This window comes from Pseudophryne corroboree, chromosome 2, assembly GCF_028390025.1.
Source record: "Pseudophryne corroboree isolate aPseCor3 chromosome 2, aPseCor3.hap2, whole genome shotgun sequence".
Classification (NCBI taxonomy): domain Eukaryota; kingdom Metazoa; phylum Chordata; class Amphibia; order Anura; family Myobatrachidae; genus Pseudophryne; species Pseudophryne corroboree.
The window spans coordinates 4,314,787-4,329,721 of NC_086445.1; the positions used below are offsets into that span (position 1 = coordinate 4,314,787).

Genomic DNA, 14,935 nt, shown 5'->3' on the forward strand with positions numbered 1-14,935 from the left:
AAGGACGCTCTGGATCTGGGTGTCGCAGCACCTTGGCTGAAACAAATGCCCTTTTGAGACGGGCAAAAGCCGCTTTAGCCTCACAAGACCAGTGAGCAACATCCGCCCCTTTCTTAGTGAGTGCCACCAAGGGCGCCACTATAGACGAAAATCCAGCGATAAATCGTCTATAAAAATTCGCAAAGCCCAGGAAACGCTGAAGCGCCTTCAAACTAGTGGGCTGCACCCAATCCAGGACTGCCTGTACCTTGGAACCCTCCATTTGGAAACCTTCTGGGGAGATAATATATCCTAGAAATGCGATTTGCTGAACTTCAAATTCGCACTTCTCCAGCTTCGCCCCAAGCCGGTGGTCTCTGAGTTTCTGGAGGACTAAGCGTACATGCTTCTGATGTTCCTCCAGGGAATGGGAGAAGATTAGGATGTCATCTAAGTATACAACTAAGAATCTATCCAAATATTCCCTGAGCACATCATTCATGAAATCCTGGAAGACTGCCGGGGCATTACAGAGCCCAAAAGGCATCACCAAATATTCATAATGCCCTGAGTGGGTATTAAAGGCAGTCTTCCATTCATCCCCCTCTCTTATTCGGATTAGATTGTACGCACCGCGTAGGTCAATCTTAGAAAAAATGGTGGCAGTACGAAGCTGGTCAAACAAGACCGAAATGAGAGGCAGTGGGTATGAGTTTTTAATCGTGATACGGTTCAATTCCCTGAAGTCGATGCAGGGTCGCAACGAACCGTCCTTTTTACCCACGAAGAAGAACCCCGACCCAACTGGAGACTGTGAAGGTCTGATAAATCCCTTAGCCAAGTTCTCCTGAATGTACTCTGCCATAGCCTGAGTCTCAGGACGTGACAGGGAGTACAACCTGCTCTTGGGAAGCTTAGCATTTGGCAACAAATCAATGGCACAGTCATAGGGGCGATGGGGAGGTAGTACCTCTGCAACTTTTTTGGAGAACACGTCCGCAAAATCTGCATAACACCCTGGCAATCCTGGCAAACTTAGCTGCGAGAGCCTGACTGGAAGGCTCAAGCAACTCCTGAAACAATCAGTACCCCAACTAAGAATCTCCCCAGAGACCCAGTCAAATTGAGGATTGTGGGCCCTTAACCAGGGTAACCCCAACACCAATGGGGCAAAAGTACAGACAGTCACATAAAAGGACAATTTTTCAGAGTGTGTGGCTCCAATAAACAAAGAAATCTGGCTAGTGCAAGAGGTAATTTTACCTTGGGATAATGGTTCCCCGTTTAACCCACAAATCTCAATTTCCGATGCCAAGGGTACTAAGGGAACAGAGTGTTTTAGGGCGAATTGGCGGTCCATAAAAACCCCGTCGGCCCCACTGTCCACAAAGGCCTCAGTCTTGACAGTTTGACCGAGGATCTTCAAGGTCACCGGAATGATAAAAGTCTTCTTGGGAAATTCTGACTTCTGGCCTGACAGGATATTTCCCATCACCCTCAGGCCCTGAAGTTTTCCGGCTTTTCTGGGCATGATACTACCACATGACCTTTATTCCCACAGTACAAACACAACCCCTGCTGTCTCCTCCGCGTCTTCTCACGCGAGGAGAGGCGGGTAGCCCCAATCTGCATAGGCTCCTCAGAAAATTCCTCAGAGTCTGAGGTTCCCTTGGGAAGGAAGGAAATCTCAGTCTCCCTTTCAAGCCTACGCTCTCTCAGCCGTCTATCCACCCGGATGGATAACTGCATGAGCTGATCCAAGCTATCAGGCAAGGGATATTGTACCAGTTGGTCCTTTATCTGGTTAGAAAGACCTCTTCGGTACTGGTGTCTCAGGGCTGGGTCATTCCACTGGGTATCATGGGCCAACCTCCGAAACTCCGTACAGTAAACCTCAACTGGCCTTCGCCCTTGCTTAAGGATCGAAATATGAGCCTCGGCTGAGGCCGTCTTGTTAGGGTCATCATACAACATGCCCAGTGCCGTAAAAAAAGCATCAACACTTTTAAGCGACGGACAGTCAGGCTGCAACCCATATGCCCAGACCTGTGGGTCTCCTTGTAGCAAGGAAATCACTATGCCCACCCGCTGAATCTCCGACCCAGAAGACTGAGGCCTAAGCCGGAAGTATAGCTTGCAGCTCTCCTTGAAACAAAAGAACTGCGAGCGATCTCCAAAAAAACGATCCGGGAGATTTACTTTCGGCTCCTTAACCCCTGCAGGTGCTGCTGCTGCGGGAGCTCCGCCAGCAGCCTGGGAGGTGTGCATTTTAATGGACAAATCATTAAATTGTCGAGTCAGGACCTGCACCTGATCGACCACCTGTTGCAACGTATTTTGAGGGGTATGCTCCATATTCCCACAAAATTTCAACAGGAGTATTAGGCTGCTGAATATGTTATGCACACCAGTGCCTGCAGGAAAGTACTAGTGTCAGAACTGTTATGCACTCCAGTGTCTGCAGGAATGTACTGGTGTTTGAACTGTTATGCAAAACAAATGGACTCACAGACAAACTGGGGAATATGACATAACGTACACAGAAGGTGATAGGGTAACAAAATACACACACAATGAACAGAGAAGCCCAGAGGCTAAGGAACTGGGTATCTCCCTTGTATTAGAACTGCTCAGATGTAAAAAGCAAGATGTTGTGTTTTAATACGTAGAGAACCCGAAATGCTGTTGCTAAGGGCAACAGCAAAACCCTAAAGGGTTACCAACGGGTGTGGCAGTAAACTCCTTGGTCAGAGATGGAATGATAGACACAAGGAGAGCCTCCACAATCCTGATTCTCACTTGCAGTGCACAGGTTTAAGCTTACTGCCACTAAACTGACCCCTGACACCTAGCACAGTGAGACAGGATTAGACAGGCAAGTGTTAGAATACAGCCGCAAACTTGCTAAGTTCACAGAGTAATAACAGAACCCCAGCAAGCTAAACGACTGACTCCAGTCTTACTGCTAGGTCTGGATTGGCAGAGTGTAATACCAAATTCCCAGGCCTATTTGCAGTAAGCAACAAACAAATACAAAGCTACACAGTACTGGCTAACTTTCATGAACTGACTAACCAACAGAGATTCAGCAGCATCTGCTTACCCTGAAAAGAGGCCTTATAAAGCAGGTGCTGTCCACGCCCCACTCAGACCTCACAGACTGTGAGCACAAAAACCAGCACCGGATCCCCTGCCGTGCACAGAGCCTATAACCACTGCACAGCAAAAGACCCGAACCGGAGTATCAGCTGCGCTCAGGTTACTCCACTAGCACTTGTCTCCCGGTTGCCATGACGACGTGGCAGCACAGGGCAGGAGACCCTAACAGAAACTCACATTGTAGCACACTGAATGAGCCGACATTCACATTGTAGCACACTGAATGAGCCGAAATTCACATTGTAGCACACTGAATGAGCCGAAATTCACATTATAGCACAATGAATGAGCCGAAATTCACATTGTAGCACACTGAATGAGCCGAAATTCACATTATAGCACAATGAATGAGCCGAAATTCACATTATAGCACACTGAATGAGCCGAAATTCACATTGTAGCACACTGAATGAGCCGAAACTCACATTGTAGCACACTGAATGAGCCGACAGTCACATTGTATCACACTGAATGAGCCGAAATTCACATTATAGCACACTGAATGAGCTGAAATTCACATTGTAGCACACTGAATGAGCTGAAATTGTGACAGCAGGGACAGCCAGAGTGACAACAGGGAGAGAGAGAGAGTGACGACAGGGAGAGAGAGAGTGACGACAGTGAGAGAGTGACGACAGGGAGAGTGACGACAGGGAGAGAGTGACGACAGGGAGAGAGAGTGACGACAGAGACAATAGGGAGAGAGAGTGACAACAGTAAGAGAGTGACGACAGTGAGAGTGACGACGGAGAGAGAGAGTGACAACGGAGAGAGAGAGTGATGACGGAGAGAGAGAGAGTGACGATAGGGAGAGAGAGTGATGACAGTGATGACAGGGAGAGAGAGTGACGACAGGGAGAGAGAGTGATGACAGGGAGAGAGAGTGACGACAGGGAGAGAGTGACGACAACAGGGAGAGAGAGTGACAACAGTGACGTCAGGGAGAGAGAGTGACGACAGTGACGACAGGGAGAGAGAGTGACAACAGGGAGAGAGAGTGACGACAGAGAGAGAGACGACAGGGAGAGAGAGTGATGACAGTGATGACAGGGAGAGAGAGTGACGACAGGGAGAGAGAGTGACGACAGGGAGAGAGGTGACAGCAGGGGAACATTACCTCATTTGTTGCTGGTGGCTGGCAGCGGTGAGCGGTGGGCGGCGAGCGGCTGGCGGTGAGCGGCGGCGGGCGGCTGTGAGCTAATACAGCGCTCTACACAGCCGCCGGCCGCCGCGCAGGGATGGGGAGCACAATGTGCAGCAGGATGGCCACTTCCCTCGCCTCCTGCTGCACTTTCAGTGCATTTCTGGGTCAGTGGAAGAAGTGGCGGTATACCATACCGCCGTATACTGCCCCACTTCGACCACTGGATAGATATATATATATATATGTATATATATATATATAGACATATATACTCTGTATATATATATATATATATATATATATATCTATCTGCTACAACCGTTTGCTGTGTTTATTGAAAGCTGCCGTGAGTGCCACGTTTATCTTCTTGCTAGAAATACGTTGTTTTACGGAGGCACCAGCTTTTGCCTTAATCAAGCTTATTGGAGTGCCGTGTCTAACAGATTTATATATATATATATATATAGACATATATACACTGTATATATATATATATATATATATATATAGACATATATACACTGTGTGTGTGTGTGTGTGTGTGTGTGTGTGTGTGTGTATATATATAATATGTGTGTATGTGTGTGTCAGTGCACTGCATACTAGTGAAGAACAGCAGCCAGCAACAGTACTGTGGACTCACCCAATCACTGCAGCAAGACAAAACTAAACCGGGCTAACATACACAGTAGTAGAATTATCTGTCACCCTGAACTCACCCAACCAGGCTGACGCTTCCTTTAAACTTCTAGGTGGCGTGGCGGCAGCAATTATGTGATGTCACATGGTGCGGAGGGAGCTCCAAGACACTATGCGGGACAGGGAGCTCAAGTTGCTCTGAACCTGGCGTCTCCAGATTATGTTGGTGCTTGATCCACGTAGGGGAGCGGGGGCAAGTTGCGGCCGGTGGGCGGAGCTTCCTACAGGTCAGGGGCGGAGCTTCCAATGCTTGCACTGCAGGGCAGGCTATGCCGCAAGAATAAAATGGCAAGCTACGGGATCCCCGGGGGGTTTGCGCCTCTTACTAACTGCGGCAGCAAGCTACGGGGGCGGGTGGGGCAGCCCAGTTAAGGGATTTATGCTGCACTGTCCTCTTTTGAAGTGGGGGGGAGAAGTCACTCTTAATTTTTCCACCAGTCAGTCACAGCGGGCCGCCCCCTCAGGTCCCGGCACTCATAGGCAGCTGCCTAAAGCTGCCTAATGAAAGCGCCGGCTCTGTTTGCGCATAGAGAGCCAGATCACCATAATTTTTAATTGCGACTATTCTGTTTAGTTAATAAAATTCAGTTTTGCAGCATCTGAAGTGTAGTTTCACAATCACTTTCCCAAACTTAAATGCTATGTTCTCATTCTGGTCGTTCTTTATCTCTATGGCTATCGTGTCAAAATGTGTTTTGCACAATGGTACGTAATCGGGCTTCTCATAACATATTGTGATCACCTCATTGTTATAGCCCTTAATTTCAACAGTGCGAAGTGGCGGTACATAACTATCACCGACACTCTGGTGTTCGATAATGTCTGTGTACACGTACAGCGTATATTGGCCGCTTTTGATGTCGGATCATGGTTTAGAAATCTTAGTTTTAGGTTGTAAACCAAGGATCCTTGTCAGTTTAGCACCGTCTGTAGGCTGATACATTTGCTTTCTGTCGCATGTTACAACGCGTATGTTAGTCTTAATCCACCATCCAGTTTATGCCACCCAATTTCCGCATTGATTACGTCCAGTAGCGCATCGATTGTTTTATAAAAAATGGGTTTAACGCACACGGTTGTGAATTTCACAACTGGCTTGGAAAGCATGCCATCCTGTGTTATTTGTAGCCTAAAATCTTGTATATCCAAAGTATTTCACGTGTGCGGATATTGTATCTCTGTAAGAGCCACTTCCCATTCGTCATTTAAGTCTATCGGTTTAGCCAACTTTGTCGTATAATTAGAAATATTATTTTGCAGAAATGTGGCTGCTGAGGCGTTGCTCTGCAGCGTTATGTAGAATGATTTATCATCCATCGTCCTCTTTGTTTATATATCTTTTATCTCGAATGCTGCAACCCAACTGTTAAATTGTGCGGGGTATCCCCGCCATTTGACTAACGTGTATTTCTGACCTCTGACCATCTTATTTTTTTAAATCTTTTCTACTTTGTAAACCCTGTTATAGTTTTTTGGTCTGCTTTGAAGCTATTCGGGGTAAAAACTATCTGTAATAGTCTCACCATAGAGATCCTCCAATGTGTAAAGCAGCTTAAGACCTTTTGTGTTCACACCTTGTATTACAAATATCTCCTCAGAAAAACTCTGTTCGTAGCCTTTCTAAAATATGTCCTTATATTTAGAAATACAGACGCGGTCACCGACTCCTAAACAAACGGGGGCTTTCTTACTTCTAAAGTAATCACCGTAGGTTGTCTTGAAGACACTCAAAGTGTTAGAGTCATTCACATTGTTTGGAGCGCGCTTAATCGTTCTATGGTATGTGTTATTATAGCTGCGTATGAAGTCTTGTAAAACGTCTATATATCTGTAGGTATTCTTTGCCGTGAAATAGTGCCACATTCTTGTGTTTAAAGTCCTATTGAAGCGCTCTATAACCGCAGCTTTCACATCGTTATTGGTTGTAAAATTATTTATACCGTATTTTTCTAATACCTTTTTTAGGACTCTGTTTAGAAACTCTTTACCATTATCAGTTTGTAGCTTCTTCGGCACATCCCCCTGCTGGAATATTTTTTCAAAAGCATTAGCGACTGTTGCGGTGTTCTTAGCGGTCAGACTTTCAGCCCAGGCACCCTTACTGAATATATCGATGACGGTTAATATATATTTAATACCGTCATTGAATTTTGACAGATCTATGAGTGAAACCAAATGGCATTGCCACTGTTGATTTATACCCGATACACAAATCTTGTTCCTTTTATAGTTTTTTCTGGCCGGTTTGTGCAACGTGTAGGCGTCTTGTTCTTGTAACCACTTTCTTACATCGGATCTTTTAAATTTATTTTTAACCGATCCATAATATTTATCAATACTGCTAAAACTACCCAGTTTTAATACGGTGTAATATGTTTCTTTCATCCGCTTGATTTGACGCGTAGCATTGCATGACATGCTGCGACTGGTGTTACGTGACATTCAAAACAATTATCTTTTGATACAGCTTGATATCAAGCTCTACAAACTCGATATCAACTTGATAGAGCTTGATATAGATGTCACACATGATTGTTGCAAAGGTTTGCATCTCATGGTCATTGATATATATATATATATATATACATATATATATATATATACATATATATATATATATTTCAAAGATGTCTTTAATCGCTTTATAATGTGTTACAGATTCTTCGCAGAGATTAACACATTATGTACATTAATGATAACCAGATGCTTTTGTTACTTTGCTTGTCATTGACAGGTTTGGCGTCGGACAGTCTGTAGCTCATACTCACACTACCTGCACCCTATTGGATATAGTTCATGCTATAATTCTGCCAGGCTGTGCACTGCCAACATTAATTATGGTATTTTTTATTTGACGCGTGCTACTCCATACAGCTAAGACTTTTGTGATTTGCTCTGTCATCATCAATCACTCATGGCCCTGGTCATTAAAATCAACACTCTTTTTGCAGGATATTGAATATCCTTAAATCGTTCCACGTGTGAGCTGGTCTGAAATATTAGCTGATGGAATGTGAGACCACTTTTGTGTTCTTTTAAACTATATTTTTTATTGTGTCATAATGTGTATCAGTGCTGATGTTAAAATTAACAGTGATGTTTTCAACATAATAACTCGTTGGTTATCTACCAGAATTTCTGGTGTTGTGTGACATTCTTTTCAAAGCAATTATCTTGTGATACAGCTTGATATCAAGCTGTATAAACTCAGTATCAACTTGATAGAGCTTGATATCAAGCTCTATAAACTTGATATCAAAGGGGTGTGGTGACCTGTCAAAAGCAATTAAGTTTGATAAAAAGTTGTACTATATCTACTCATCTGCATATGAAATGTTATGCTACAGTGTTTTCCTGTGAAGGTTGGAATGATCCTGCACTGCATGTTATAATTTTCACTGACTGTGTTTGTGTGACAACTAATAGTGTGTGTGGTAAGTGGTTAGATCCACATGAACTTGTTTTCTATGTTGGTGGTGCTCCCCTGAGGAAATTGATAATTAATTCAAAAACAGAGGTTTTCCCGTAAAGGAGCAGGAAAATAGGAAGATTTGCCTCTTTGTGGGGGCAATCTTTATTATAATTAAATTAAAACAACTTTTAATAGGTATATATTAAAATCGTGTATAGGGTTGGGTATAAAATACCCTCAAAAAACTCTTTATTGTCCCTTATTTAGGGAGTAAGTTAAAATAAAATTAACTAGAAATAATTGTCCTCGTACCTATTATACTGTATTGAGTATGTAATAAATTAAGTATGCAGGTAATCAATCAGGTGAGATATGAGTTTGTATAGAGGATTGTATCAGAAATAGATATTGCTATAAACCTCTATAAGGCATATTTGGTAACAGGAATTACTTGTTTATCTTATCATTTTTTATCAAGTTTACCAAATAAAGATCAAAGAGAAATATATACAGTATGAAACACTTTTATCTGTGTCTGAGTACAGATAGAGACACACAGATTTTTTGGTATTCACACACAAAATATAGCGTGTCTGTGCACACTGAGTGGAAAATATACCCACAATGGTTTTGTATTGACACACTAATACCCCTTTTCCACTAGCTAAATGTACCCGTGTTTTTGCACGGGGGCACGCATCAACATGGGTTTTTAGTAGGTGGAAACAGCTCAATACGGGTTGAGTGACCCTGGAATCCTAAATGGGGAGCTACCTGGGTTGAACACAGTAACACGGTAATGACCCGGGTAATTGTGCAGTGGAAACGGTCATTACCCGTGTTTTCAGGCCCTGGTAACGAGTGACAGCAATAGCTTTTACAGAGCTTACCCAGGTTATGTAGAAACAGATCCGACACGGGAATAACCCATGTGGAAATGGCATGGCCCACATGGGTTGTAGCCGGGTTAAACATCCTGGATCGGACCAGGTACTCAGGTGGAAAAGGGGTATAAGTGACAGATATGTACACATTAGCTACAACCAGTATAACTTCCTATGTGAGTAACTGAAAGCAGTAAAGACTATCCAGTTACCTCTACTGCCTTCCCATGTGTTAATTGGATGTCACTAGTTGGAAAGAGGAAGCAGCGTTTCTGCTGTTGGGGTGCAGTCAGTACTGGCTGCTCTCATAACCCTGTGGTCATTGCAGAGCGACCTCCGCTGCTGCTCCCCAATGAGAGAACGCCAGAATACCTTATTGTGTGATGGTGTCTCTCCCTCTTCTCAGCTGTTCCCGTGTTAAATGCGTCTGGTCCGTGTGCGCTGCATGGAATACCGGATGTGACGTCAGAGTGACATCTGTCGAACGTACGTTTCACCCACAATAGGGCTTGATCACCTTTGTACAGTGTTTTCCTGCCAAACACTGTAACAATACTAGGTACAGTATGTGATACAGCTGCAATTACACACAGAATATAGCCATGCTGCATGTCATTGTAATCAGCGGGAGCTGGAGGACTGGGGTTAATATAGGGGGTGTGTTGCTTCAATCATGGGACTTTTGGGTGCCAATGGGTGACTTTCTATCTCACTGTACAACTGTTATACTAGTAGTGGCTAGTCGGATGCTCCCTGGTCTAAATCTCGCCAGAAGTCGGATCAAATTTGTATTCAGAGCTCAAAAGATGCACACCATTACATTGGCTGAGGTCCAGGAAACAGTCGCACAGTATAATGTACAAGTTTGATGCTAATCATACTTCACAGATGCTAAACTCAACTCTCATTACATCCTGCCTTTGTATCAAAAACTAAAGCAGCATATACTATTATTATTATTATTATTATTATTATTATTATTATTATTATAGGCACATATTATTCCTATTCTTTTTAGGGGTACATATTATTAGTATTATTATGGGGGCACATATTATTACTATTATTATTATTATTATTATTATTACTATTATTATTATTACTATTATTCTAAGAGGGGCACATATTATTACTATTACTATAAGGGGTACAAATTATTATTATTATTATTATTATTGTACTAAGAGGGGCACATATTATTACTGTTACTATAGGGGGTACAAATTATTACTATTATTATTGTACTAAGAGGGGCACATATTATTACTATTACTATAAGGGGTACAAATTATTACTATTATTATTGTACTAAGAGGGGCACATATTATTACTGTTACTATAAGGGGCACAGGGATCGGTATGAAATACCTCCAATCAAAATCCAGACGTTCAAAATCCCGACACCAATTGACTGCATCCCGGGGCACATATTATTACTATTATTTATAGGGGCACATATTACTAGTAGTAAAAAGGGGGTACAGATTATATTATTAAACTAAAAGTGGCAAAATCATTATTATTCTATAAAAGCATTTACAGATTATTGTTATTAGAGTTAATGAGGCACAGATAAAACGTATTACACTTAATTGGGCATGGGAATTATGCTATGTCCTTTGTGTGATGACCCCATCAGTGGGCTACTGCCATTGCATTTTCCTGGTGGGCCCTTAATGCCCCATTCCTACACTGTTAGAGTCTCTCACCTACTGTACACTAATGCCCTGCTCCCATTTATGGTTACATAAGCCACCCTGTGCAATGCCCTCCCACTCACAAGACTCTCCTCTAGTCTCCAGACCCTCATGAGTTCTCTGGAAACACCTCCTCACACCTCTATGTCTGTCTTTTTCTTACCCTGTCTTGTTTCAGTACTTAATATTTTGATCACAATTGTAAAGTGCAATGGTATTTGCTGGCACTATATAAATAATTATTAATAATGCATAATAACAACCATCTTTATCTAGGGCTGCACAGGGAGAATCTGGAAAGGATCCATGTCATCTGGGTAATGCTAGGTATGTACAGTAAGTATGCACAGTCCAATGACTCGCCTAATTGTATCTACAAATGATTATCAGCCACACGTATTGCAATGTGCTACGACTGAGCCACAAAGTCAGCTCACATGCCTACAAGTAGTAGACCAGTAATTCTCAACCGCGGTCCTCAAGTACCCCCAACAGTTCATGTTTTCCAGGTCTCCTCACAGGATTACAAGTGAAAAAATTTGCTACACCTATGGGTGACCTGGAAAACATGAACTGTTGGGGGTACTTGAGAACCGCAGTTGAGAACCGCTGACGTAGACAATCGCACTGTCGCCACCAGTTTCACAGAAAGTGTGGTCCATGGACAGCTGGATCAATAAGTGCACACTCACGATCTCCATCCCTGTTCAGGCACCTGGGCGCAGGATTGGAACTCAATTTCTGTCTTTGCCATAAGCACAGCATGCCCCTATCCAGAAGACCCAGTGCCCTATAGCTCTTGTGACACGAGACAGAGGGTATGTAGGTACAACCTCATCCAAGGTATAAATAACAACTGATCTATGATGACAGAGGGAGGAAATTTTGATTCATGACATTATAAGTGTTTGATGCAACCTTCACCTTTGTAGGACGAGAATTACAGGTTTATTCAGCGCTGTCTGGTGCGAGACTCTGCAGCAGCTCAGGCATAATGCCATTGGCTGGTATTAGAAATTCATTCTTGCACATACAGTATATGACACGCCGGACATACACGGGTTACATGAGAACTTTATGGATATTTATGAGTCCCGTTATATCTGATGACTGAGGGCACTGAGTGTGAGACAATCAGGGGGTTATTTACTAAAGATCAATTTTCTTCATTTTTATCCTGTTCAAGTGGGTGCTGGGTCTCCGGTGCTGAAACCCACATTTACTGTACTGTATGGGGGTTGTACGCAGCGCCACAGTACAATCACCTATCACTCAGGTGTGCGAGGTGCGGTCATGTGCGACACTCCCAGCGGGTGTGTAACTTCAGGTTTACTGTAACATTTCACAATGAATATAAAAAATCATCCGTTAGTAAATATGTGTTTCACCAAATTGAACCAGATAAAATAATTTAAAAAGAAACCCTGATGAATATCGGGTAAATAACCCCCTTAGTTGGTTGGATCCTACCAAATATTTCCCCGCACCTGGTAACTGGTTGGAAGGTTATTACTGACCTCATTAGAACGATTGTACTGGTAATTTCCCTCTTTTCTCCGGGAGATTATGGGAGGGATTCAGCATTGCGCTCAGTTCCCATTACAGGTGGACACAAGCGTCATGGCTGCACCTGCATCATATGAGTGACACAGCGCGGTCCCCTCTTCAGCTGCATCTCATGTGTGCAGACCTGACCCTAACCAGCAGATAATCCCAGACACCTCTCTACCCTCACAGCACACTGCTGTAACTAGAATGCAGAGAAAGTACCTCATACCCCAACCTCAGAAGGCAGTCTATAGGGCACAGTCTCCCCTCACAGCACCCAAGCCCCTCCCCTCACAGCACCCCTCTCCCAGCACAGCACCCCACACCCAGCATAGCAAAGCACCCCTCAACTAGCACAGCACCCCTCACCCAGCATAGTACAGCACCCCACACCCATCATAGCACAGCACCCCTCAACTAGCACCCCTCACTCAGCATAGCACAGTACCCCACACCCAGCATAGCAAAACACCCCTCAAATAGCACAGCACCCCTTACCCAGCACCGTACCCCACACCCAGCATAGCACAGCACCCCTCAACTAGAACAGCACCTCTCAACCAGCATAGCAAAGCACCCCTCAACTATCACAGCACCCCTCACCCAGCATAGCACAGCACCCTTACCCAGCACAGCACCTCACACCCAGCATAGCACAGCACCCCTCACCCAGCATAGCACAGCACCCCTTACCCAGCACAGTACCCCACACCCAGCATAGCAAAGCACCCCTCAACTGTCACAGCACCCCTCACCTAGCATAGCAAAGCACCCCTTAACTATCACAGCACCCCTCACCCTGAATAGCACAGCACCCCTTACCCAGCACAGCACCTCACACCCAGCATAGCACAGCACCCCTTACCCAGCACAGCACCTCACACCCAGCATAGCACAGCACCGCTCAACTAGTACAGCATCCCTCAACTGGCACAGTACCCTTCTCCCAGCACAGTACCCCACACCCACCATATCAGAGCACCCCTTAACTAGCATAACACCCCTCACTCAGCACAGCACCCCACATCCAGCATAGCACCGCACTCCTCAACAAGCACAGCATCCCTCACCCAGCACCCCTCTTCCAGCACGGCACCTGTCACCCAGCACCCATCTCCTAACACAGCACCCTTTACCCAGAATAAAAACAGCACTCCTCTTCCAGCACAACACCCCTCACCCACCACCCAACTTCCAGCACAGCACCTGCCACCCAGTACCCCTCTTCAAGCACAGCACCCCTCTTCTAGCACAGCACCCCTTATCCAGCATAACACAGCACCCCTCTTCGAGCACAGCACCCCTTACCCAGCACAGCATTTGTCAACTACTGTAGCCCCCCTCTTAGCACAGCACCCCTCTTCCATCACAGCACCCCTCACCCAGCATGGGGACTCCTCTCCTAGCACGGCACCCCTTACCCAGCATAAGACAGCACCACTCTTCCACCACCACACCCCTCAACCAGCACAGTACCCCACACCCAGCATAGCACAGCACCCCTCACCCAGCACAGCACCCCACATCCATCATAGCACCCCTCACCCAGCACAGCACCCCACACCCAGCACAGCACCCCTCTCCCAGCACAGCACCCTACACCCAGCACAGCACTCCTCACCCATCACTAACATTACAAGCTGACAGCTATGCTGACATATCCTTTTCCCACTGAAAACCCGGCTCGGACCTAAGATTTGGATCACAGTTCCAAACCGGTTCAGACCCGGGACAGACCCCCTCTCTCCACAGTGCCGATCCAGGTTATTCCTGGGTCAGTGACATTCACACTGCTCACAGGTGCCGGTGCTTGGAGATGACATCCCCCCCCCCCCCCTCCCCCACCCACCCACACACACAGCCTGACCCTAACATACTACTTTATTCCTCCTGCTCCTCTTTCCCTCCTGCTATGTATGATAACTAGAGACCTATAATGTGCTGCTCTATGTCTGAGGGTCGGAGATCACATTTCCTTCTGAATTCTCATCATGCAATACATCTGCCGCACTGCGCTCTGATACGATGGGGGCAGTGAAGGGGCGTGACCACAAAATAATACCAATTCATATTATGCTGCACCGTAGTCTTCATTATTCATAATACGCTGCACAGGAGCGCCACTTACACACATTACACCTGAAATATCGCACATTATTACATCTAGCCCCAGGTGTGAGGATTATATGGAGATCTTACCTTCCAGGTCCTGTCATCAGTAAATATCTGCATCTCTGCAATATCTGCCCGATTCCAGGACACAGCGAGTTTCAGCTGATGGTCCCAATTCTCCTGTCCTCCATCATCACTGTGAGACGCTGCCAGACAATGACCATCAGTCAGTTTCCATAATCATTACTCTACCTCAGTGACACAGACCAGTCATTCCCTGACACACAGCTCAGCGACATTA

General features: G+C 45.0%; 1 protein-coding gene across 1 annotated transcript in view; it reads right to left on the reverse strand.

Annotated features, from left to right (window-relative positions):
- The window catches only part of LOC135051331 (transient receptor potential cation channel subfamily M member 2-like), a 381,374-nt gene that overhangs the window by 233,386 nt on the left and 133,053 nt on the right, over positions 1-14,935 (reverse strand). The window contains exon 9 of the mRNA XM_063957386.1: positions 14,722-14,840. Within this exon, the coding sequence (XP_063813456.1) occupies positions 14,722-14,840 (119 nt within the window). The remainder of the gene's footprint in view (positions 1-14,721; positions 14,841-14,935) is intronic.